This window comes from Tursiops truncatus, chromosome 19 (assembly GCF_011762595.2).
Source record: "Tursiops truncatus isolate mTurTru1 chromosome 19, mTurTru1.mat.Y, whole genome shotgun sequence".
NCBI classification, from domain to species: domain Eukaryota; kingdom Metazoa; phylum Chordata; class Mammalia; order Artiodactyla; family Delphinidae; genus Tursiops; species Tursiops truncatus.
Window position 1 is genome coordinate 49,412,347 of NC_047052.1, and position 24,957 is coordinate 49,437,303.

A 24,957-nucleotide genomic window follows, 5' to 3' on the forward strand; every position below is an offset into this window, starting at 1 on the left:
CCCTGCGCAGGCGCGCGAAGGGAGCTTTCAGGGCCCGCGCTTTACGACACTTGTGCAGCAGCGGCAGCGGCAACTCGGCACTCCTTCGCGACGATTCGGCCGGGTGCCGCTGGCCGCGGTTGCCAGGGTGGGGGGTCGCTTTGCGGCATGGCGATGGCGGAGGGCGAGCGGACTGAGTGTGCTGAGCCCCCCCGGGACGAGCCCCCGGCTGATGGCGCTCTGAAGCGGGCAGAGGAGCTCAAGACGCAGGCCAACGACTACTTCAAAGGTACGCCCGCCCTGGAGGGAGCGAAGGAGGGTGGAGAGCGGCCCAGGTCAAGGGGTGCCGGGCCCGCGCGGAACCATGGCAACGAGGAGCGCCAGCCTGGGCGCGGGGCAGGCACTACCAAGTGACTGGGCGTGGGGAGGCCGAGGATGGCGCTACCAAGGGGCGACAGAGGGGCCTTCTGAGAGAAGGGGTGACACCTAGAAGTGGCGTACGGAGCGGGTGCTAAGTGGGGAGACTGAGGAAGGCGATTCCAAGTATGAAACGGGAGGGAGACGGGAATGAGGGCACTACCAAATGTGAAACCCCAGAGGTGCCAGCTTATGGTGAGACCTGAAGAGGGCGCTACCAAGTAGTGACATGGGGCGGAGCAGTGATGGCGCTACCAAGTGGAGAGACACCAAGTGGGGGGGAGGGGGGAACTGTCCCAATAGAGCAGGAAATCATGGGAGTGGAGAATAGATCATTAGATGGGAGGGAAAGGAAGTAGGAGATTTGGGGTTACACTAGGAGAAAGGAGGTTCTGGGAGTAGAGGTGAGGCAATCCCAAGAATAGTATGACTTAGGATCTTGGGAAAGAAAGGTGTGGGGGCACCCATTCATTCATTCATTCATTACGTTTATTGAGCATCTGCTATGTGCTAAGGATCATGCTCGACGTTAGGGATGTAGCAGTAGATGAGACAGATGTAGCCGTACCCTTATATAGCTTGTAATTTAGCAGAAGACTCAGACATTGAGTAAACACACAGATAAATATTAAAATACTTAGAAGCTGTGATGAGTCCTTTGGAAAAACCCCAATGTAGTGTGAAGTAGAGAATAAGGGTTAGAGGCTAGTACTTTAGAGAGGGCGGTCAAGGAAGATCGCACTGAGGAAAAGGCATTTAAGTTGAGAAAGAGAATTGGGAAGGAGTGTCCCAGGTGGGTGGAGCTGCCTGTGCAAAGGCCCTGAGGTCGGGAATGAAAAGAGACTGGCTGGCTTGGCTGGAGATTTAACGAGTTAGTAGGGAAACAGGTACAAGATAAGCTTAGGACAGGGGCCAGTTCCTGTAGGGTGTCACAAGTCACTGCATAGACTAGTGTGGATTTGACTCTGCTATCCAAGAGGAGACATTGAGTAGGTAGACGGGCCAGTCTGGAAGTCTTTGGAGAGGGATTTGGGTATGATCAGCCTATGGGTGGACTGGAACACCCTGGGAATGGATGAGGTCACCTCAGAAGAGAAGGGGCCTAGTACGGAACCTCAAGGGATTCTAATGTTTAGGACAGAAGAGTGGTCAGTGAGGTGGAAGGAGAATCAGGAAAGTTGAGAGAAGAGAGTGCATCTAGAAGGAGGGGCTCTACCTGAGGTCGGATGCTGCCAAAGCGAGCACCGAGCATTGACCATGGGATTTGCCTCCATAACATGTTGGTGGTCGCCTTGACCAGAGCAGTTTCTAGGGGATGATAGCGATGGTAGCCAGAGGGAAGGGCGCTGAAGAGTGAATGGGAAATGAGGAAGTGGAGACAGCAATTGTTGACAAGGGTTTTGAAAATTTTGGTTCTGAGGGGGAGTGGAGAAATGGGGGGAGGGTGCTTTTTTTTAAGAGTAGAAGAGACTAAGAGTATGGTCCTACAGAGAGAGAGTTGATTTTGCAGGAGAGAGAGGAGACCTACAGCAGCAGAGCCCTGGAGGAGGGGTGGGGCATGGGAGGAATCCAGAGCATTAGTGGAGAGCTGTCCTCTGGTGGGAGCACAAACAGATTTTAAGAGTGGGAAAGTCAGGTCAGGCCAGAGCAGCGAGAAGGAGGTGGGGCTGGTGAGAGGTGAGGCTGGAAGGTAGAGCCCTGGAGGCAGGTCAGGGACGTGATCCCAAGGGTGGTAGGAAGCCAAGGAGGGTTTGAAGAGAGGAGCAACACTGTCTGATTAGCACGTTTGAAGGCGATCCCCCAGTGGCCTTGTAGAGACTGGACCCAAGGGCAAGGCTGGAGACCAGGAAGGAGACTAGAATGGTGGGCAGGTGAGTGGGGAGGGGGGTGGTGCCCGCTAGGCTGGAGAGACGGAAATCGACTCAAGAAATGTTTCAGAGGGAGAATGACAGCGGCTGCCTGGAGAGAGGGAGGAGGGAACCCCAGGCAGGAAGAGCTGGATGACAAAGGCCCAGAGGTGAGCCTGGCACCAAGGAAGTGAGTGGGGCTGGAGTGTAAGAGGCCAGAGGAGTTTAGGTGAGGCTGCAGGCAGGAGCCCGAGCTTTCCACTTGAGGACCCCGAGGAGCCGTGGATGGTTCTGAGTGGGGAAGGACTGGATTGGGTTTGTGCTTCAGGAAGGCCCCTCGGGAGCGGCAGGAGGGGGCGTACGCTGGGAGAGCTGGGAGGAGGCTGGGGCAGGAACCTGGGCAGGAGAGGGTGAAGGCCAGACCAGGGCAGAGAGGGGTTCTCGGGGTGGAAGTGAGAGAATAGATTTGAGAGATGTTCCGGAGGCTGCCATGACAGAACAGGGTGACTGCCTGGCTTTGGGGCTGGAGGGACCAGGTGTCCAGGACAGGGTCCAGTCTCCAGCTGGGGGTGGTGTGCAAGGTGGGGCTGTTCCTGCAATGGGGCTCGAGAGGAGCAGCAAGTATGGGGGTGATGCTGTGGCGAGGGAAGAATTCTGGGAAACAGTAAGCCGTCGGGAAGGGCTCCTTGCCCCCCAGGACCTGGGATCTGAGCTCTTAGGAGGCCTGAGACTGGGCAGGTAGCCAGCGGTCCTGGCACTGAGCTGGAACGGAGGGGAATGCCCCTTCTGGTCCAGGTCCCTCGCTGTTTGGCAGGCAGCTGCAGGCGCAGAGCCCCAGTCTCCAGGGCTGGGGGAATAGCAATGAAAAGAATAATTACAGCTCGCCTGAGTTGAGCCCCCGTGGTGGCCAGGTACGCCACTTTGTTTAATCCTCCCCCAGGTACTAGGTAGGAGCGGGCCTGTTTGTTTATAGAGGAAGCTGAGGCTCTGAGAAGTGAAACCGCTTGCCCAAGGTCAGGGTGTGTGAGCAGCACAGCCCGGATATCCCCCTTCCTCACCACGTGCTTGGCACCCACGTTCAGAGTCCTTAGCCACAGCCTCACCTGGAGCCGTCCTGGCCCCAGTGGGAGAAGAGGGGCCCCAGGGGCTCAACATGGTGGGAGAAGAGGGACCCAGGGGCTCAACATGGTGGGAGAAGAGGGGGCCCAGGGGCTCAACATGGTGGGAGAAGAGGGGCCCAGGGGCTCAACATGGTGGGAGAAGAGGGACCCAGGGGCTCAACATGGTGGGAGAAGAGGGGCCCCAGGCCCCCCGCCCCCATCAGCATGGCTGGATCACTTCTGTGAACTCAGGCCCATTCCAGAGGCCCTGGTGGGGCAGAGCCTGATCCCCAATGTCGTTCAGCTCTCTTCCCCTCTTTCTGGGCCTCATTGCCCTCCACCCCCTTCTGTAAAAAGAGAGGGGTTCTCAGGAGGCCTCTGAGTCTAAGAGTTTGTAGACAGGCTTAAGAGCTCAGGCTGCCTGGGTTCAAATCTTGTTTCTTCCTCTTACCTGCTGTGTGGCCCCTGGGCAAACCTTAACTTCTCTGCGCCTCAGTCTCGTCCTCTAAAATGGGGCCTCTCTTGAGGATTAAATGCGTTCATATTTGTCGAGCACACAGAGCAGGGCTGGGATCCGGTGCCGCTGGGTGGCTGTGCGAAGCACAGGCCCCTCCTGTTTGCTCTAGTCTCTTCTTCCTTTCATTTGGTCATTTATTCACTTCTTTTACAAGCCTCTGCTGACCTCTTTCTCTGCTGTAGCCACATTTCAGCCAGGAGTTCCTTTCACCCTCACAACCAGCCCATGAGGCAGGGCCGATTGTGGTTCCCGCAGTTCAGATGAGCAAGCTGAGACTGAGAGTGGGGAGGCTGTCTGCCCAAGGTCTCGTGGTCGGGATCCTCAGAGCCAGATGTCCGGCTCCGAGACACCAGGCTCCCCACCGCATGCCGAACGGCCCGGCAAGAGCGCTGGCCAGTCTGCCTCTGGAGCCCAGCCGGGAGGCTGGAAGGAGCCCTCGAAGGTGTTGGTGTTCCAGGGAGGGTCAGTCAGACTTGGGCTGCCTGCTTCTGCCCTTGCGTGTTTCTGGGAAGTCCTGGGCTGCCCTCCAGCGCTCACCATCCTGGGGGACACACCCATCACCTAACGGTGCCTACCCAGAGGGGGCAGGGCTGGCATAGGGGAGCCCAGGAGCCGAGGCAGCCGGAGAGGTGCCTGATCCAGCCTGGGTGTCAAGGGAGGCTTCCCAAAGGAGGTGACACCCGAGCCATTTGAAAGATTGCCAGACGTCAGCCTGCAGGAGGAATCGCTGTTATATTGTTCCTGGCATCTCCCAGCACCTGGCTTCTTTCTCTAGTGTAGCTGTGTCCTGTCTTTCTCTTTCTTTCATTCCTTCCTGCCTTCATTCAGGAACCATTCATGAAGCCTGGAATCCTCTTCTTCCATTCTTTTCACCTGGCGCACTCTTTCTCCTCCTCCAGGTCTCAGTTCCAGCATCCCCTCTGGGTTGCCCCAGTTGTAAAACACTCTGGGTCATCACTGCCTGGGGGTGGATCTGTGTGTGCTGTGTCACTCCCACCCCGCAACTGGACTGTGAGCCCAGGAGGGCAGGGCTGGGGGCTGCTGTGTCCTCAGACAGGGCAAGGGTTCAAAGAAGTAAGACAATCAGGGCCCCTGCCCTTATGGGGCTTAGGTTCAAATTGGGATGATGGATTATAAGCAAACAAAGGAAGCCATGGTTTATCAGATGGCTCTGGAGAAAAGACTAGTAGAAGTTAGGGCAGGAATTTTCATTTTAGGCTCAGTGTCTGGAGGACTCTGAAACTTTAGACCAGAGAGGGCACATAAGTTGCCCAAGGACACACGGCTAGTAAGGAGTGGAGCCAGCAATTGGGCCCAGGCTACCTGCCCCTGTGTCTGTGCCTGTCTCTATGCCAGGCTCCCACTGAGAGGCCACCTGGTACGGAGGATGAGAGTGGGAGCATTTGGGTCTTGGCCTGGCTCACAATTCCTGCCTGCCACTTTGTGTGTTGGGGTTTCCCTCCCAGAGCCACGCCTGGAAAATGGGGCTAATGCAGCTGTCCTCGGGGTTGCCGTGAGGGTTCAGTGAGGCGACTCATGCACCAAGAGCCCCACGTGGCACCTGGCACGTCATGGCCTCCGCAGTTCGGGCACACCTCCTAGCTGCGGCCTCCTGCCTGTTGAGTGGCCGTATGGGCAGGACCCAAGACAGCTCTGCAGATACAGACTGAGTGTTTGACCTTGAGCAAGACCTCTGTGGCTTGCTGTAAAGTGAGCACCAGACGGTGCTTATGCCGTGGGGATGTGAGGATTCCACAGGCTGAGATGTAACGTGCAAGGCATGGCCGTAGCTCATTTCAAATAAAATTGACCTTTCCCCTTGGCCAGATGTCACATCCTGTCACTCCACACTTAGAACATTGATGTCCACACCCAGCTCTGGCTGTGGTCTTTGGGATCTGTCCTGCCAGCCTCCCTGCCCTCATATCCTGCCCTCCCCCAGCTCACTCCACCCCAGCCACACCACCCTCTTGCTGGTCCTGGAACATAATGCGCTCTCCCCCCTTCCCTCGCCCCCCCAGGACCTTTGCACCTGCTGTTCCTTCTGTTGGGAATGCTCTTCCTCTGGTCTGGTTTGTCGCTTCCTTTGGGTCTCTGCTGAAGTGTCCCCTTCTTGAGACCTAAGTAGGTTCCTTTTCCTTCCCCACTTCCTATTCTCCTACTAGAACCCCTCTTTGGGCTTGTTTACTTGCTTGGGGGGCTGGACAACCAGGGGGCTCAGGGAAGACTCACACTTGCTGGTTCACAGCCCAGGTCTGGCACTCAGTAACATATCCTCTCCAGGCCATGGGGAACATTCAGTAAGACCCTCCTGAAGTCCTGGAAGAAGTATTGTCCACCTGGGGCCTTGGGGGGTGATGGTTGGGTGGATGGGTGTGTGGAAGTGATTTGGGGTCTTAGGGATTTGGGCCTGAGGAGACAAGGCCTGTGCTAGGGTGGGACAGGTCAGGACAGGGAAGAGACGTTTCTGAGCTCAGCTGTGGACCTCAGTTTCCCCATTTGTAAATTGGGGGACTGGGCGAGTACCCAGCCCAGGGCCTCTTCTGGCTGGGCGGTGGCAGCCTTGCCTCATGCTTCTCCTCCATCTTCACAGCCAAGGACTACGAGAACGCGATCAAGTTCTACAGCCAGGCCATCGAGCTGAACCCCAGCCATGCCATCTACTATGGCAACCGCAGCCTGGCCTACCTGCGCACTGAGTGCTATGGCTACGCGCTGGCCGACGCCACGCGGGCCATCGAGATGGACAAGAAGTACATCAAGGGCTACTACCGCCGGGCCGCCAGCAACATGGCATTGGGCAAGTTCCGGGCCGCCCTGCGCGACTATGAGACGGTGAGCCAGGCCTCGGGGGGTGAGCCAGCTCCCAGCTTCTGAGCCAGGCGGGTGCTGAGGGCCGGGTGGGGGCAGGCTGGGGGAGGACGGCCTCTGTGTGTGCAGCTGGACTAGACGGGGAAGGTATGAGGGGGCCATTCACATGTTTACTTGCCGCTTGCTCATCCAACAGATGCCAGCCGGGCTCGTAGCCCAGCTCTGCCATCGTCGCCTGGTGACCTGGGACAAGTTACCTGGCCTCTCTGTGCCTCCTTTCCCACATCTGTGAAATGGGAGGACAGTAAGACCTACCTCTCAGGGTTGCCGTGAAGAATAAATGAGCCTCTGCTTTCCAAGTGTTTAGAACTGCCCCTAGCATGTAGTCAGTGTTCTGTAATAATTAACTATTATGATAATTGTTGCTGTTATTGTTGGTGAACAAGAGGCACACAGCTCTCCTGGTGGAGCTTATAACTCGGAGGAGGGCAAAAAGCAAACCCGTCATTGTGAGGGTACACAGAATCGTTGCAGGTGAGGATATGGGCCTGGGAGAAAATAGACGAGGGTGATATGCTGTAGAGGGAGCAAACGGGGGATGTGTTTTAACGAGGTGACAAGGGAGGGGACCTAGAGGATGGCAAGAATTCACCAGTTCACTTGCTCATCTGCCACCCCATCACTGTAACTGCTCTGATGATAATGACAGTGGTAAGGACTCCCAGAGCACACGCCTTCGGGCCAGGCATGTTCGATACCCTTCTTGTCAGCTGGCTGAGGGACTCGTGAGGCAGCCCTGTGAGGTGGGAACTGTGATTACTCCCATCGTACAGATGGGGTGACTGAGGCCCAGAAGGCTCAAGTCCCCTGCCCACCAGCACGCGCAGGCGAACGGCAGAGCTGGGATCTGAACGCAGGCAGCCCGGCCCTCCGGCCCACTCTTTCCCCGCTGGAGAGAGTCGCTCCTCGAGAGCAGGGGTTTTGTTTATTCTGGTCATTGGGACGGTGCTTGGCATCCAACAGGGGCTTAGTGTTCGTTGAATGAATGATCACTCTGCCCCCGTCCCCGCAACGCACCCGGCACTCCCTCCTTTCATTGCATTCGTCACGCACTCTGAGCAGCTTCTGTTGTGTCGGGAGAGGCAGCAGGGGAGGCTGAGAGCCACAGGCTGCAGTTGGAGGGAGCCAGGGCAGACGGTTGGGGCTGGCTGCTGGCCCGGAGAGGAGGGCGGCTGTCAGGCCAAGTGCAGCCTCCAGCCAGGCGCTGGGCCGGGGGCACCTGTGTCAGGGTCGGGCAGAGGCCTGAAGGAAGAGATAATTCAGAGACTGAGGGGCAGAATGGAGGAGGGGGCTGGGGTGACCCCCCGGGAGGAGGACGGAGGAAGGAGCAGCAGAACAGAGCCCTTGCAAGCGTGGGCTCCCAGGCCGTTCCCCAGCCAAACCTCTCCCTCGTCCCTTGGCGTCCTCATTTGGAGAAGGGTGACAAGAGGAGTGGCCACCTCCTGGGCGGCTGTTGGGCTCTGGTGAAGTGGTGTGCATAACGATCATAGGGCTGGAGGGCTCCGTAATGAGTAACTCGGAAGACAGGTGGGGTTGGATGGGGACAGGGCTTTCCTGCAGGTCCCCAAATGGGGGGAGGGGCCTGGAGGAGATGGGAGGGGGCAGGAGATGAGAGGAACCCCAAGCACAGGTCTGCGGCACAGCTCTGGCCCAGACTGGGGCCTCGCCCCGCATATTCCATGAGGCTGAGAGGTCACTTGCAGCCGTCTTGTGGGCGTACTGCATCTGAGTTTTCTCCCGGGCCTTGCGGATGCCCTGGGGGCCGGGTCGCGGCCCATTTCCCTGTGAGGGCTTTGCCAGCAGCCCTGGGGAGCCCCTGCACGAGCCTGAGATCCTTGCCCACCTGGGCCAGCCGCCCGCCTGCAGGCCGTCCTTTCTGACACGTTTCATCCGACTCTGGGTGCAGGGCAGAGGGCTGGGCCCTGGGGTGGCTCCCCATCCCGAGTCTCTGCCTCCAGGGCTACCTTGGGACGTGCTGGAGTTTCACGGAGGATGTGCCCAGGCCCCCTCTCAGGTCACGGCATCCTCGGAGGCGGAACCAAGATGTGGCCGTGGGTAAACGAAGAGCCTGAGGCTGTGTCTCACAGCAGCCTGGGCCCTCAGCCTGGGCCCTCAGCCTCAGTTTCCTCACCTGCATACTTACTGTGGGCCTAGCTCTGCTGTGAGCTCTTGACGTGCTTTTTACAAGAAGGAAAATGCGTTCAATCCGTTTTGCAAGAAGGAAAAAGAGGTCTAGAGAGAGGATGTCCCTCCTCCAAGGTCACCCAGCAGCGAAGTGGCAGGGCTGAGACTTGAACCCATAGTCCATGCTTGTAATGGTTAGTGGGCCGTGAAGTCAGTGTAACAGTTTGAGACCAGCACTTCTGTCTTCATCAAATAGAATAGAGAAGAAGACAGCAGTTCATTGTTTGGAGGAAGTACGTATATATTTGTGAAAGAGTATTTTTCATTTATGTGAATACGGATGCGTATTAGGTGTGATAAAATATATACTTCTTACTGTGAGTCATAGTCTCAAATTCTGAAGGTCACTCATGCAGGGGCTGGAGGCGCCGGCTCCGCGGTCAGGACGCCCGGCTATGAGCTGTGTATCTCTGAGAGCTTTGGATCTTCGGCCTCAGTGTCCTCATCTGTAAACGGAAGAGAACAGCAGAGCCTGCCTCAGTGGCCTTGTGAGGATTCGGCAAGAGTAGTACGTTCAGAGTAGGGCCTGCCCCTGCTCAGTACTGGGTGCGCTTTCTCCTGGGGGTGTCTGGGGAAGAGGCTGCGGCCCCCAGGAAGGGCCGTGTGCAGGCACAGGGCCTTGTTAGGGGGCGGGGACGTGGGGGCACCTCTCTTTTGCTCTCCCTCCAGGGCAGGAGCTGATCTCCCCTTTCCATGGGTCCATGTTGAATCCCCCCACCAATGCCCCTCATCTCCAAGCTCATCCTTCCCGGGGGACTCTGGCTCCAGGATTCCCCGCCCCCTTACTGGGGCCTCTTCTCAGAAGATTCCACCTGTGTTCTTTCCCGTCTGTGGCTGGAACTCAGGTGGTGAGTCACATGGGCCCGGGCCGGATCTGGGGACTCCTTCAGCACTCCTCACCCTCTCCTGGGATTTTTGGGGTTTGGTTTGTAATATGGTTTGCATTTGGGTTTCTTCTTACAGCATAGCCCAGCACAGTCAGTTAGCAGTGCGTTTCGCCTCGCTAGCCTGTACGAACGCCCGTTCCCCTAAGGTGTGGACGTATGATAGTAACAGGAACGGTCACAGCTGACACCTGACACGGCGCTCTCAGGGGCCGGGTGCACTGGTGACCTTCGTGCTGTGAAAACTCATGTGATCTTCATGACAACCCTACGCAGTGGGGACTCTTACTATCCCTGATTTACAGGTGAGAAGACCAAGGCCCAGAGAGTAGTCACTGCCCCAAGGTCCCGCAGCCAGGAAGGGACAGTCTGGCCCCAGACTTGGTGGCATAATCATCGCCCTTAGCTCAGGCAGCGTACTTCGATGGCCTCGCTCTGATTTATTATGGAAGGAGTGTTGGTGTGACCTCCTAGATGAATTCACTGGAGGGTCTCGACCCATGGGGTGAAAACCCTAGTGTCCTGCTTCCCACTGCCTCCCCCAGACCCCTGGCTTCCTTGGTTGCCCATGTGCCACTGGCAGGCGTGGCCTCTCTCTGGGCTGCATCCCATCACCTCTACATTGGAAATAGTCATAATGGCTCACAACCCATTGTCACGTGGGTCCCCTGAAGTGAGCTCTTGCTCCTTCACCTCAGTTGTAAACCCGAGCCGTTGTGAAAAATAGTCTGGTAAGTTTGGGCAACTCGTTTGGTGGCAAAATCTCATCTGAACTGATAGGCCGTTGATGGTCTTGTTTGCCCCCATGTAGTACGACTAGAAGTTTCACTGCAGAAACGGGAGTGTGTGTGGTTACCAGGTGCCACCCGGACTTGCTGGAGGTGTCCTGTAACATACAGCACGCGGGTGCACTGTGTCACCTTTCTAAAATCCGAAGAGTTCCCAATTCCCAAACGCACGCAGCCCCCGTGGCTTCACGTGGGGATCACAAGCCTATGTTATCATTTCATTGATTCGAGTCGTTGTAGTTACTGCCTGTGAATACTCCCAGCTGAAAATACCACTTTTTAAAAGCAGCTTTTTATTTTGAGAACGTTGTAGCTTCACACGCAGCCGTAAGAGGTAATACAGAGATCCCACTCTCCCAGTTTTCCCCAGTGACATATCTGGCATCACTATCAGAATCTGGATACTGACACGGATACAACCCAGATCCCACTTTTTTTTTTTTTTTTTTTTTTGCGGTACGCGGGCCTCTCACTGTTGTGGCCTCTCCCGTTGCGGAGCACAGGCTCCGGACGCACAGGCTCAGCGCCCATGGCTTACGGGCCCAGCCACTCCGCGGCATGTGGGATCTTCCCGGACCGGGGCACGGACCTGTGTCCCCTGCATCAGCAGGCGGACTCTCAACCACTGTGCCACCAGGGAAGCCCCCAGATCCCACTTTTTAAAGAAAAGTCCAGCATTCGCTTCTGACCCAACAGGCCTTGGGACCCACTAGGCCCCTCCAACCTGGAGCAAACGACCTTCCCCAGGAGCGGAAGCCTGGCAGGGTCACTTCCCTTTCCCAGCCAGGCAGCCAGTTATAGTAGCAGTCGCAGCAGCCCCAGGCCCTGGCACAGGCGCTCGCTCGCTGCTGAGCCCTGTGATGGGCCTGATGTTAAATTCTCACAGCTACCCTCCACCTCTCCAGCCTCCCTCGCTTTCTAGAAGCTGAGGGAGGCTGGAGAGGTAGGGCTGCCTGCCCTGGAAGGCCTGGATACAGACCCTGGAGGCCTGGCCCCAGAGCCTGCACTCATGACCACGACGGTGTCTCCCTGGAGGCCGCGCAGGGCACCGTGGGGACGGTGGCAGCGGTAGGGAGGGGAGCACATCCCAGCGTGCTGGGGGAGCAGGATCTCAAGCAGCAAGAGAGCTGAATCCTGGCTTCTCGGGTCAGTGACCTCACCTCTCTGGGCCTCAGTTTCCTAATCTGTCAAGTGGAGATGTGATAACATCACATAGAGCTGCTCTAGGATACAGTGAGCGAGGTAATTGCTCACAACATCAGCCGCGTGATGAGCGTTCGAACACTTAGCTGTGTCCCGGTGCCGCTGCTGCTGTCGCTGCTCCCGCCCCTCTGTTCCCGGGATCGTCGGCGTTTGCCTGCATCCCGCACCCCAGCCTCTGAGCTGTCTGCGAACAGGGTAGTGGCTCAGAGGGAATGCTTAGTGGGGCATCCATCCACTCCGGGCATTCGTTCACAGCTGGGACTCGGCCTCAGCCCTGCCCTCGTGGCCATGGCCGCCTTGCAGTGGGGAGGCAGACCCATCTCCAGCAGTGCTCCGGGCTGGGGCGGGCGGGGGGAGCCCAGGGCCCTGTGTGAGCCCAGAGGGGGTGCCTGACCCAGCCTGGGGGAGAGGGGAAAGGGGAGCTGAGACCTGGAGGAGGAGGAGGGACTAGAAAGTTGCTGGAGGTAGAAATGAGGTGCTCTGGGCCAGGGGCAGCCTGTACGAGGCCTGGAGTTGAGAAGGAGCTGGTGCTTGGGGACTTGGGAGTTTGGTCTGGCTGGTAGTGCTGGGCAAACAGAGAACGTGGAGGGGTGGGCGGGCCTGTGGGCCAGGCCCAGTGGTGGTTGGGACTTCGTTCTGCGGTGTGGACTCGTAAGGTCTCCTTGGTGGGGAGGACTCCAGGGAAGGTCTGGTGCTGCCTTTCTCCCAAGCCTCGCACTGCACCCCTACCCTGGGTGGAGCTGCCTGGCAGGGTGCCCTAGCCTGAGCCTGCCCCGAACCAGCTTCCTGCCCCGCTCCTGGCCTGCACACCCATTCTCAGGGGCGTGAGCCACACTGACCCTCAGAGGTTATTAGCAGATGCCTTTTCCCAGGCTTCTGACTCACTCTGCCAGGCTTTCCAACCGGGGGGCATCCCTGCCCTTGAGGGCCAGCCCTGGCACACCCCTTTCGGCCCCCCCCCGGCACAGGAGCTGTGGGAGTCCGCTCCTGGGGAGGCCAACAGGGTGCGCAGGTCAGGCAGGGTCCACTAATAGTTACAGGAACAGTTACAGATAACTAAACTGAGGCTCAGAGGGGTGAATTCACTTGCCCAGGGTCACCCAGCAAGTAAGTAGCAGAGCTGGGATCTGAATGCAGCCCTGCCTGCCTCTCAGCTTGGAGGATCAGAGCTTTTAGGAAGCGGGGTAGAAGGTAAGGAGAGCGGAGAGGACAGGCTCCTTTTCCTGAGAGCTGAGTGTGTCCCAAAGCCGTATGCCTGCCGCTTCCTCCTTACGATCTCATTTAATGAATGCAGCAGCCCACGAGAGGGGGCATTGAAGAGCAGCCTACGCTAATGTGGACTTGACTCACGCCTGGCACCGCTGCACACACTTCACAAGTGTTCACTTGTTTAGTCCTCCCAGCCCCCAGGGTAGAAACACTGTCACCTCTACCTTACACAGGAGGAAACTGAGGGAACTCACTTGTCCTGGGTCTCCCCAGAGCCCAAGATTGAACAAGGGCCACGTCACCACGAGGTGCCCGCTGCTGCCCACAGAGCCCAGGCTGCATGCCAGGCCCTGTGTATCACCCCCAACAGCCCTGGCAGGTGGAGCCTGTCATCTCCCCCATCTTGCAGATGAGAAAACTTAGGCTCAGCGAGTCCGGGTTATCCAGCAAGTCATTGCCTCTTCAGATGAGTCTGGGCTGTAAATTATGACTTTGGATCCGGCCCACCCTTTCCTGTCAATCCCACCCTCCTTGGTATTGACTGTAACGGTATCAGTAAAGTGCATCTCAGCCCGCTCTGATTCCAATGAGGAGGCTGAAGTGGGGCCAGTTTTATTCTGATGATGGTCAGAGCTAAGATTTATTAAGAGCATCTGCGTGGGTTGGCACGTTTACCCACCCGGCAGCCCTGTGTGGGCAGCTCTGTCAGGCCCAGTTTGGGGATGCAGAAGCTGAGGGCCAGAGGTGAAGCGAGCCCAGGCTTGCACCCCTAGTGCACCCGGCACGGGTGCTCTGCTCAGCAGTCGTGAAGCCCCGGGCCAGGCAGGCCGAGGGCAGCCGCGGCGTCCCCGTCTCCCTATGGCCCCGACCCCGGCCTGGGTGTTGATGCCTCTTTCCTTCCCTCCCCTCTCACCCACCCACGCACCCAGGTGGTGAAGGTGAAGCCCCACGACAAGGATGCCAAGATGAAATACCAGGAATGCAACAAGATCGTGAAGCAGAAGGCCTTCGAGCGGGCCATCGCAGGTGACGAGCACAAGCGCTCCGTCGTGGACTCACTCGACATCGAGAGCATGAGTGAGTCAGGCCTGGGTGCCCCGCTGTGCCCATCCCAGAGCATTCCTCGTCTTTGCCTGAGCCCTCCATTCCCAGTGCATGCTGGGGCGCAGGGGGGATGGGGCTCAGTGGTGCCTCTGGTGCCCGTCCCCACACGCTGTCTGTTGCTCCTTCGCCTGCGCTTCTGGGGACTCCACAGTCCAGAGCTGGGTCTGGAGGTTCCGGATTCGGGCAAGCTTCCCTGCTGTACCACCCACCCTGCCCTCCACAGTTGCATTCACCCGTCATGGGCCTCCTGTGTCTGGTTTGTCCGTAGGTCCTCTGGACGCTCAGCTGAGTCTGTCATTCATTCCACAGATGGTTATTGGGCACCTAATAGGTGCCACTGTTCTAGGCACTGGGGACACAGCTGAGAACAAAACAGCCCCTGCCCTCCTGGAGCTGGTGTCCTAGTGGGGAGAGAGGATTGACTAGTCAGTTAACAGTGTCAAGTGCTATCAAGTCCAGTCGAGGAGAGGGCTTTTGAGCTGACCTGAACGGAAGGAGCGGGCCATGAGAGGACCCGGCCGGGGAGTGGCATCTTCTCTCACTCCATCCCCCTCTCAACCTGTGTGTCCAGCGCCATCTGCCCCGTGCCTGGGAGCCAGGCCCCACTTCCCACCCTCACAGTGGCCATGGCCACTGACTCTCATCCCCCCATTCACACACCAGCCATCGAGGATGAGTACAGCGGACCCAAGCTTGAGGACGGCAAAGTGACAATCACTTTCATGAAAGAGCTCATGCAGTGGTACAAGGACCAGAAGAAACTGCACCGGAAATGCGCCTACCAGGTAACGCCCCTGTCGAGGGCTGAACGCGCCTGTGACCCCAGGATAGCATCACAGCCGGGCCTGAACCCCATCACAGGGCACGAGAGGAGAAGGGTGGTACCGGCAGCGAACACTTGCTGAGCCCGTGGTGTGCCTGGCACCCTGCAAATGAATTCTTTATTTCTAGCATTTCCATTGGGTTATTTTTTTCAATAGCTTTCATCTCTCTGCCCCATATGTTCATGCATGTCATTTACCTTTTCTGCTAGATCCTTTAACACATTTTTTTCATAGTTATTTTAAAGTCTCTGTCTGGATGTTCCACCATCTCTGGGTCTGCTTCCGTTGTGTGCTCTCTGCGTCTTATAATTTTTTATTGTGTGCCAGACATCTTGTGTAAAAGAGTAGTAGCGACTGAGACAAAACTCCTTCAGGAAACGGCAGGACCTGATTCTGTCGGGCTGCTATTGTGAGGGTCTGTGTCCATCTCATCTGCAGTTCAGGGGCAGGTCTTATTGGACTTAGTTCACCACCGGTTTCAGGTGTCTTCAGAGTGGAATCAGGACTCTCCCGTCTGCAGGGCTTGGGATCTCAGCCCTGGCAAAATCCCAGGGATGTCTTTATGCTGTAAAGTCTCCAGCTTTTGGTACTGGAGGAAAGCGCTCTGATTTTCAGCCCCGCTGCCAAGATGGGGTGGCTGGGGAGTTCTCTGCCTTCCAGTCTCACCCCCACTTTTGTGCCTCAGATGGCCTCTCTCCACCACGCCGCCTTGCGCCTCGCCTTCTGGGTGGCTGTGGGAGGGAATCCGAGGGCGAGGGTGGAGGCCTGCGGCGGGGCCCCTCAGGGCTCTGTAATGCCAGCCCACGCAGGCACGAGGGTTCTGCTGGCTTCCCCTCAGCCTTGAAGGGTCTTGCCCTCCTGGCGCGCTGCCAGGGGGGATGCAGTCATGGTCCCTTTCTCCCAGGGAAGGGTTTCTCACCGTTACTGCCTGCAGTTTGATTAATTTAGGTTTCTTTGTGTCCTTGCTCTCAGATGTTTCAGGGGGTTTTTTGTTTGTTCCTTTGTTTTTGTTTCTTTTTTGGCCTCTCCTACTTTTTTTTTTTTTTCCCAGGCCCTGCTGTGCAGCTTGTGGGATTCTTAATTCCCCGACCAGGGATTGAACCCAGGCCCTGGCAGTGAAAGTGCCAAGTCCTAACCACTGGACCACCAAGGAATTCCCTCCTCTTCTCTTTAACACTCTGTTTTCCCAGCTTTGTATTTAGAAAATTGTCAAGCCTACAGAAGAGTCAAAAGAACAGTGTGGTTAACGTCATACCCCTTTCACACCTAGGTTCACCGTTAACGTTTTGACACATTCACTTCATCTTTCTATGTATATGGGTGTGTAGATACACATACACTTCCTTCTTTTTCCTGAACCATTTGAGAATAAGTTGCATCATAATCTGTATCCCCTAAAAACAGGACATTCTCCTACGTGACTATGATTTAGTCATCCCACCTTAGTAATTTAGTACCAATACAATAACACTGACTAATGCAAACAGTCCACAGGCTGTCCATAAGATTTGCAAACACTGTCAGGTGTACATGACATTGTCAAGGTCATCTTCAATCTGAAAGAACTAATACTCTGTGTTTCTAGACAAATATTTTAATTTTCCCCAGTTTTTTCCCCCCAGACATTCTTTTTAGCTGTTTTTAAAAAAAAAAAAAAAAAAAAAAAAAATCCAAAATCCGGGGAATTCCCTGGCAGTCCAGTGGTTAGGACTCTGTGCTTTCACTGCCGAGGACCTGTGTTCAATCCCTGGTTGGGGAGCTAAGAATCCCACAAGCTGTGTGGTGTGGCCAAAAATAATAATAATAAAATATAAAATAAAATCCAGAATCCACTGAAGGATCAGTTGCTGCACATGACCTGCCTTTTTAACCTTTTTTCATCTAGAGCAGTCTCAAGCCTTTGTGGGAGATTTTCGTGACATTGACATTTAGACGTTTCCAAGCCAGTTGTTTTATAAAATGGTCCACATCTGGCTTCATCTTGTGTGTTTCTTCATGATGCTGATTGTTTTTGTTTTTTTTTTTAACATCTTTATTGGAGTGTCATTGCTTTACAATGGTGTGTTAGTTTCTGCTTTATAACAAAGTGAATCAGCTATACATATACATATATCCCCATATCTCCTTCCTCTTGCGTCTCCCTCCAACCCTCCCTATCCCACCCCTCTAAGGTGGTCACAAAGCACGTAGCTGATCTCCCTGTGCTATGCGGCTGCTTCCCACTAGCTATCTATTTTACATTTGGTAGTATATATAAGTCCATGCCACTCTCTCACTTCGTCCCAGCTTACCCTTCCCCCTCCCTGTGTCCTCAGGTCCCTTCTCTATGTCTGCATCTTTATTCCTGTCCTGCCCCCAGGTTCTTCAGAACCAATTTTTTTTTTTTAGATTCCATATATATGTGTTAGCATACGGTATTTATTTTTCTCTTTCTGACTTACTTCACTCTGTATGACAGTCTCTAGGTCCATCCATGCTGATTGTTTTAAGAGAAACCAAGAATCTAGGTTTTCCCATGAAATAATCCTGATGTTTAAATACCGCATGGGACACTCGGGTCACAGCTTGGGGGCCGCCTCTGTTCCCGGCCAGCACCCGCGCAGCCAGGCCTCCCCTGCCCCTTCCTCTCCTCTCCCCTCCCCGCCTCTCCCTCACCCTCAGCCCAGCAGCGTCTCCTGGCCAGTACAGTCTCTCTGGGGCTGGGGTGGGCGGCAGGCCCTCCAGCTGGCCCCACTCACAGCCTGCCCTGCCTTCCAGATTCTGGTACAGGTCAAAGAGGTCCTCTCCAAGCTGAGCACACTCGTGGAGACCACGCTCAAAGAGGTGCGCGCTGGGGGCAGTGTGCGGGCAGGCGGGCCGGGGCGGGTGGCTCCCTGGCTGGGGAGGGGCCACGGAGCTCAGAAACTCACAGACCCACCGGGCTTGGTCTGCCTTCTCTCTCCCTGACGTCTGCCCTCCTCACCCACCCTGTCTCTCTCCTCCTGGCTGTCTCTCTCCTCCCCTCTTCATTTCTGTGCCTTACGCCTGTGTGTTCTGCACGGTTCTTCTCGGTCTGCTGTGACCTCTCACCCCTCCCCTCACTCCTCCCCCCTCCCCACATCTCTCTCTGGGCCCCTCCCTCTCCGGTGGCCTCTTTTCTTCCAGACAGAGAAGATTACAGTGTGCGGGGACACCCACGGCCAGTTCTATGACCTCCTCAACATATTTGAGCTCAACGGTTTACCCTCGGACACCAACCCCTACGTATCCTTCCTCGGAAGGGCAGGCCCCTCCCCTGCCCCGCCTCCCGGGTATGGGGTGCAGGAGGGAGAGGACCCCCTGCCTGGGGAACAGGCGTGGGCCTGAGGAGGGAGAGGCCTGAGTGCTTGCTCTGGCACTGAGCGGGGGCGGAGCGGCTGGCGGCCTTGCGCTCCGGGCTCTGGGGCCAGACCGGTCAGGGCCAGTCCCCGCCTGCTGTGTGACCTGGGCAGGTGGCCAGTGTGTCCGAGCCCCAGCTTCTCCCCGGCGTGAAAGAGGGCTGGATGTGTGTGTTACAAGAGCATATACGTGGGGCGCCTGGCCCAGCCCACACCTGGCTTCCCTCTTGGTTGTGCCGTTTTCCAGCTATGGCTGTGGCAGGTCACTTCACCTCGCAGTTCCTCGGGTTCCTCGTTTGTAAAATGGGGAGAAGAGATAGTGGTAAAGCGGGCTTCCCTCATCGGGCTGCTGAGAGGAATAGTGTGTTAACACCTGTGACGCGCTCAGTGGCCCACGGTCCATGCTGAATAAGTATTTGCTCGTGTTATAACTGCCTGATGAATGGCCACTGGGTGGGGCTACCAGGCCTGTGCAGTGTCGGCTGGGAGGGCCTGTGTCCCATTTGCCCTATGGCTTTGGGCCTATACTGGGGGGAGAGCTGAAGCCGGCTGACCACCTGGGGTCTCCCCCCTGCCGTCAGTTTCCCTGAGGAGCAGACGAGGTTGGAGATCTTAGTACCGTCCCGAGGCTCGGAGAGGCCAAGCTGCTGGGCCAGACAGTGAGGAGAGACGAAAGCCCAGATGCCCCAAGCCCTGCTGGCGTTCTCGACCCCAGGGCAGTGCCGACAGGAGCCGGGGTGGAGGGGCTGAGGAGGGAGCAGTCCCCCCCACCCTTGTTTTCCTTAGCAGAGCAGATATTTAATGGCGACTTCGTGGACCGCGGCTCCTTCTCCGTAGAAGTGATCCTCACCCTTTTCGGCTTTAAGCTCCTGTACCCTGATCACTTTCACCTACTTCGAGGTGAGCTGGGAGGCAGCAGGGTCTGGGGTCAGTGTGGGGACCTGGGCAGAGCCCTCGCTTTTTCCTCTGTGAGCCTCCTATTTCTTATCTAAGAAGTGGGGATACCGGTTGCAGGTGTGTTTGTTTTGTGTCTTCACTGAGATCATGCACGGGCCTGCCCTGTAAGGTTGGGCAGGTTGTGCACTGTGCAGTGACATCACGTTAATGGAGCTCTGTGGGCCCTGGTGAGGACTTGGTCATGGGAGGGCTCTGAGCAGAGGAGGGTCAGGGGCTCTCTCTGGTGTTGAGAGGATCCCTTGGGCCTCCGTGTGGGGAACAAACCAAGGGCTGAGAGTGGGAGCAGGGAGACTGGTGGTGGCTGGACCCGGGTGGGAACAGTGGTTGGATTGGGGCGCACTTTTCAAAGTAGAACCCAGAGTGTTTGCCAGTGGGCTGGATGAGGGTGTGAGAGAAAGAAGGGGTCAAAGGGGGTACTCCAAGGTTTTGACTGGAGCATCTGGAGGGCTGTGGCTGCCACTGACAGATGCGGGGACAGGAAGAGCAGGATGTAGGCTGGAAGATGGGGAGCTTGGCTCTGGATGTGGCTGTGAGACTGAGAGATGTCTGGGGGCACCCGGGGGCTGTAAAGTGTGGGTTCCTCAGCGTACATGTGGTATTGGGCAGGATGAGCTCACCAGGGAGTGAGGGCCGCCGGCGGAGGACCTGCCCGCTGAGAGGTGGGGCGGTGAGCGGAAGGTGCAGCCAGGAGAGGGGGAGAACCAGGAGGAAGTGAGGGCAGCGGGCTGGGTTGGGGGCTCCTGGGGGCACGAGTGCTGACAGCGGGCAGGTTCGCAGCCAGGTTCGGGGGGTTCTTGCAGCAGGACCTGGCATGTGGCAGATGCTCGATGAGCGCCTGCTGCAGCCGTGGGGGCCTGGCAGCTTCCTTGTCTCCCCCAAGCCCCGGGAGGGAGGAATGAGATTGCGGGTGGGAAGATAAAAGCACGGCGTGGGGCTGGCCCACAGCAGGCATTCTGCAGGGGGCCTCTTCTTTGTCAATACCTCCCCCTCCTTGGTACTTCCTGCCCAAAACGTACGGCAAGTCCTTCAAGAAGGAGCCCAAGGCTCACAGGGGCAAGGGACAGGCCTCTGGTCACTTGGGATCGGGGCCAGGGCTGAACCCAGGCCTCACCCACTCCGTGATGATCAGTGCAGGCCTGGGCCTTGTGGCCATGTGCCTTCTCAGCCCGTTTGCCCCTCTAGAAAGGGGCCGGGTTTCTGGGAGGGACCAGTGAGCTGCTGTGTGGTTGCCATTGGCTTGGGGCCACCAGGCTGTCCTCAGCCTTGGCCGGGGTCTGAGCCAGAGGGCACCCAGCGGTGCTGAGGTTTCTCTTTGTCCTGCTGTCGGCCAGGCAACCATGAGACGGACAACATGAACCAGATCTACGGCTTTGAGGGTGAGGTGAAGGCCAAGTACACAGCCCAGATGTACGAGCTCTTCAGCGAGGTGTTCGAGTGGCTCCCGCTGGCCCAGTGTATCAATGGCAAAGTGCTGGTGAGGCAGGCCCGCCCCCGCCGCCGCTATGAGGTGCAGCGAGTCAGAGGGTTGAGGTGTGGCTGGCCCCTGCCCTCACGCTGCTGTTCCCACCTGAACCCCAGATCATGCACGGGGGCTTGTTCAGTGAAGACGGCGTCACCCTGGACGACATCAGGAAGATCGAGCGGAGTCGGCAGCCCCCAGATTCAGGTGACTGGGGAAGGCTGGGGACAGCCCCTCCCTCCTGGGGCTCGGGGGCTCCAGCCCTGCCCCGATGGGCTTTGCGCCCTCGGCAAGAGACAGCAAGGCTGAGCCTCAGTTTCCTGACCTGAAACTTGGGTCAGTGCACCTCCCTCGTGAGGCAGTGCTGGCCGGGGAGCATGAGTGTCCACAGCACTTGGCGGTCATTTATTTATTTATTTGTGAGTTCACCTGCTGCCCCTGGAGTGATGTGATGGGGACAGACAGCAGAGTGTTAGCCACACACAGCTGTGGGGAGAGGGTGTGTGTGGAGTGGTGAGGTAGCGGGCCGTGGGAGGGCCTCCTGGGGACACCACGCGAACACCGACAGGGCAGGAGGAGGAGGTGCCTTCTCGCAGGAGTGCGGCCGGGCAAGCGCGGGGCGCGGAGGGGCTGGTGAGGCCAGACCCTGTCCGGCCTCACAGGTCCGGGTGAAGAGCTTGGTCTTTGTTCCTAGGGCAGTGGGAGCCACAGAGGCTTGAGCAACAGAGGGACCTGGTCAGAACTGCAGTGTTAAAAGCTCCCTCCAGGGACTTCCCTGGCCCCAGGGCGGTCCAGTGGTTGGGACTCCGCGCTCCACTGTAGGGGGCTCGGGTTGCATCCCTGGTGGGGGAACTATGATCCTGCATGCTGCGTGGTGCGGCTAAAAAAAAACAACAACAAAGAAACGCTCCCTCCAGCTTTGGGGCCCTAATGGATTGAATGGGGTCTGGTCCCGGGGGAAGGTCAGCGGGGAGGCGAGCAGCGGCTCAGAGTCCTGTCTCACGTGCCCCACACCTGCCCCGCGGCGGACGGCCCCTCCCCTGCCCTCCGCCAGGCCCCGACGCTCCCCTCTGCTCCCTTCCAGGTCCCATGTGCGACCTGCTCTGGTCGGACCCTCAGCCGCAGGTCAGTCTGCCCGGGGCCGTGGCCAGCAGGTGCGGGCTGTGGGCAGAGCGGGCGGGTTGGAGCAGCAGGCACCCTGAGCTCCCTGTCTCCCCAGAACGGGCGCTCGGTCAGCAAGCGGGGTGTGAGTTGCCAGTTCGGGCCCGACGTCACCAAGGCCTTCCTGGAGGAGAACAACCTGGACTACATCATCCGTAGCCATGAGGTCAAGGCCGAGGGCTATGAGGTGGCGCACGGCGGGCGCTGCGTCACCGTCTTCTCTGCCCCCAACTACTGGTACGTCCCCACCTGCCCCACCCATCTGGTGGTTTTCTTTTTTTAACTTTTTGTGATAGAAAATTCCAAGGATACATAAGAGTAGATAAAATAGTATGATGAACGCCCACGTACCTGTCACCCAGGTTCAACAGTTACCAGCTCTCACCACCCCTACCGTGGGCTATTGTAAAGCAAACCCCAGGCATTCTCGCTTCTACCCGTTGTTGCCCTAGTATATTTCTGAAAGAAGGAAGTCTTCTTTTCTGTGTGTAATTGTGATACCACTGTCACACCTTCTAAAGAGGTCACCTGAACCCAGCCAGAGTTCCATTTCCCCACGTCTCTCATCAACGTCTCATTTTAGTCGATTTCTTCCAAGCAGGACCCAAACAAGGGCCACGTTTTCAGTCTCCTGATCTTCGAGTTGCCTGTTCTTCTTGCCCTCCCCCTTGCTGGTTTTTGGTTGAAGAAACCAGAGTCTCTTGTGCTCTGGCCGTTCCATCCCCGGGTGGCCGGACACCACGTTCCTCTGTCCCCTGTGTTTCCTGTTGACTAGAGCCGGGGCATGGTCAGCCTGGAGACCAGGTTTTGGCAAGAGTCCTGCCTCTGTGGGGCTGCCCGTGCCCTCTGCCCATCCTGTCAGGAAGGCCCTCTGCCGGCCCTGCTCCCTGGGCCCTCTCCTCCCCGCCCCCGGCTCCCACGTGGCCCTCTCTCCCCCTCATCCCCACGCCTCCTGCCTCGGCCCCCTGGGCCCCTCTTCACCTGGATTCCTCTCTCTTGCCTGGTGAGCCTCTGTCCGTCCGTGTCCTTGACTCTGTCCAGGGCTCTTCTCCCTCCCTCTCCCTGCCCCGCCTCCTCCTTGATGCCCCAGGCCCACCCAGCCTCTGATGGACCACACCGGCCCTTCTGCCCTTGTCCCCGCAGCGACCAGATGGGGAACAAAGCTGCCTACATCCACCTCCGGGGCTCTGACCTGCGGCCCCAGTTCCACCAGTTCACAGCAGTGGTGAGTCACCCCCTTGGGTCCCCTGCTCTCCCTGGCCTGGGCCCCGGGGGGAAGAGGCTCTTACGAGTGCATAACGGCTCTCAGGGGTAGGGCTGGTTTCTGCATCTGGTGCTCAGAAGACCCTCCTCCACGCGCCGGCCCATTTCTATCTGTGTCTAACCTGTGTGCCTCTGGTTTCTCAGCCTCATCCCGACGTCAAGCCCATGGCCTATGCCAGCACGCTGCTGCAGTTAGGGATGATGTGAGGCCCACGTGGCAGGGGCCCTGCTCCCCATCCGACCCCAGGCCCGGCCCAGGGCAACGTTGGAACCCCCTTTTACTTTGTAAAGTTTGTATTTATTCCCCTTTAGGTTTGCAGAGGGGGTGGGGGGCTGGCCAGATGGTCTGCTCCCTGGACAAAGAAGAAGGAGGTGGAGAGGCGGAGGGTGGGGCACCGAGCCGGCATTCTGGAGGGAGGCCAGCACTGCTGGGGGGGGCGGGGCCCAGAGGCTTCCCCGCCCCCTTGCTTGCGTGGCCCCTCCCCTGGTAAAGCAATAGGTCCCCGCCATGGGAAGACCCCTGGAAGGAGGGTCATCAGGGAGGCCTCACCTGCACCTCACCCGCTCCTGGCAGCCCCAGGGCGGGGCTAGGCTGGGGCTCACCCCCTTCCCGGCTCTTTTATGTCTGTAATTAATTATGTTAAAATAAAGTCATTATTGTAAGTCAGCTTGTCTCCGATGGTGGAGCCTCGGGAGCTGCTGGGATGGGGGTGACCGCTTCATAAAGTCCTGTCCCCTCATCTCTCATCTCCCTGGGGCACCCTGGAGCTGGACAGGCCGGTCTTGGGGCCAGCCAGCCAAGCAGCCCCTTTGCCCATCATAGTGGGCTCCTGAGGGAGAGTTCTGCTGCCTGGGACAGAGAACCCCCATCAGCGGCTCACGTGCAGGTGGGGAGACCAGGGCAGAGCAGAAGCTCCTCCTTCCCTCTGCCGATCCCCGTCAGCAAGTGTTCACTGAGGCTGCTCACAGCCCAGCGGGGCAGAGCCCTCTTGGGCAGGCCAGCCTCGGTCCTTACATCACGCAACGAAGCAGACGTCTCCACCCGCCATGGAAGACTGGAGGTATTTTCTACCACTTCCCCTTTTATTCTCCATCAGAGGTTACCGTTGAACCCCATTCAGGCTGCTCTCCCGGGCTTGGGCCACTGGAGAGATGTCTGTTTTTAAGTCTGAGCTCTTTTGGATCCACCTTTTCCAGATGACAGCAGATGGAGGGGTGGAGTCCGGGTGAGTACCTTGACCCCTCAGGTGCCCCCCCCCCCGGCCCGGGGGACAGAAATGAGGTGATCTCAGTCCTAATTCTGTTTCGGCATTCAGAGAGGTCCTGCGGGTAGGTCCTCTTCTCCACGGCAAGTCAGTGTTGCAGTGGATGTGAATGAACCACCTTCCAGGGGGTATGCACTGGGCTGTCCTGAGGAAAATAGGCACGAGTCCCAATGTGCCAGTTGCATTTACTTCCCATGGGAAACAAGTGTTCTGAGGAGCCCTTCAGACCTCCAGGGGGAATTCCAGCGGGCGAGGCGCCCGGCATCCGGGTGTTGTGATTACTCCTGCTGGTAACCCAGGAGTTCAGGAGTCCCCAGGCCCACCCTCATGTTCAGTCATTTGCTAGAAGAACTCACAGAACCCAGAAAAGCTGTTATACGCACGGTTAGTTTGTCACAGCAAGGAAAAAAAAATCAGCAAAGAGAAGAGGCACACAGGGCGGAGCCCAGGAGAGATCAGCCGCGGGTTTCCGGTTGTCTCTGCCAGTGAAGTCACACGGATAGCGCTGCTTTCTCCCAGCAGCCATGGGACAGCACGCACAGGGAAGGTCACCTGGGCCTTGGTTTTCA

At 57.5% G+C, this 24,957-nt stretch overlaps 1 protein-coding gene across 1 annotated transcript; it reads left to right on the forward strand.

Annotated features, from left to right (window-relative positions):
- The first annotated feature begins 134 nt into the window (after nucleotides 1–134).
- On the forward strand, nucleotides 135–23,790 carry PPP5C (protein phosphatase 5 catalytic subunit). Its single transcript, XM_033843964.2, has 13 exons — nucleotides 135–268; nucleotides 6,454–6,695; nucleotides 13,929–14,076; nucleotides 14,767–14,888; nucleotides 17,685–17,750; nucleotides 18,072–18,170; nucleotides 19,078–19,183; nucleotides 20,572–20,714; nucleotides 20,819–20,906; nucleotides 21,784–21,824; nucleotides 21,919–22,097; nucleotides 23,004–23,085; nucleotides 23,268–23,790. Exons 1-13 carry the CDS (start codon nucleotides 148–150, stop codon nucleotides 23,328–23,330), a joined length of 1,500 nt encoding a protein of 499 aa, XP_033699855.1. The 5' UTR covers nucleotides 135–147; the 3' UTR covers nucleotides 23,331–23,790.
- Nucleotides 23,791–24,957: the final 1,167 nt, after the last annotated feature.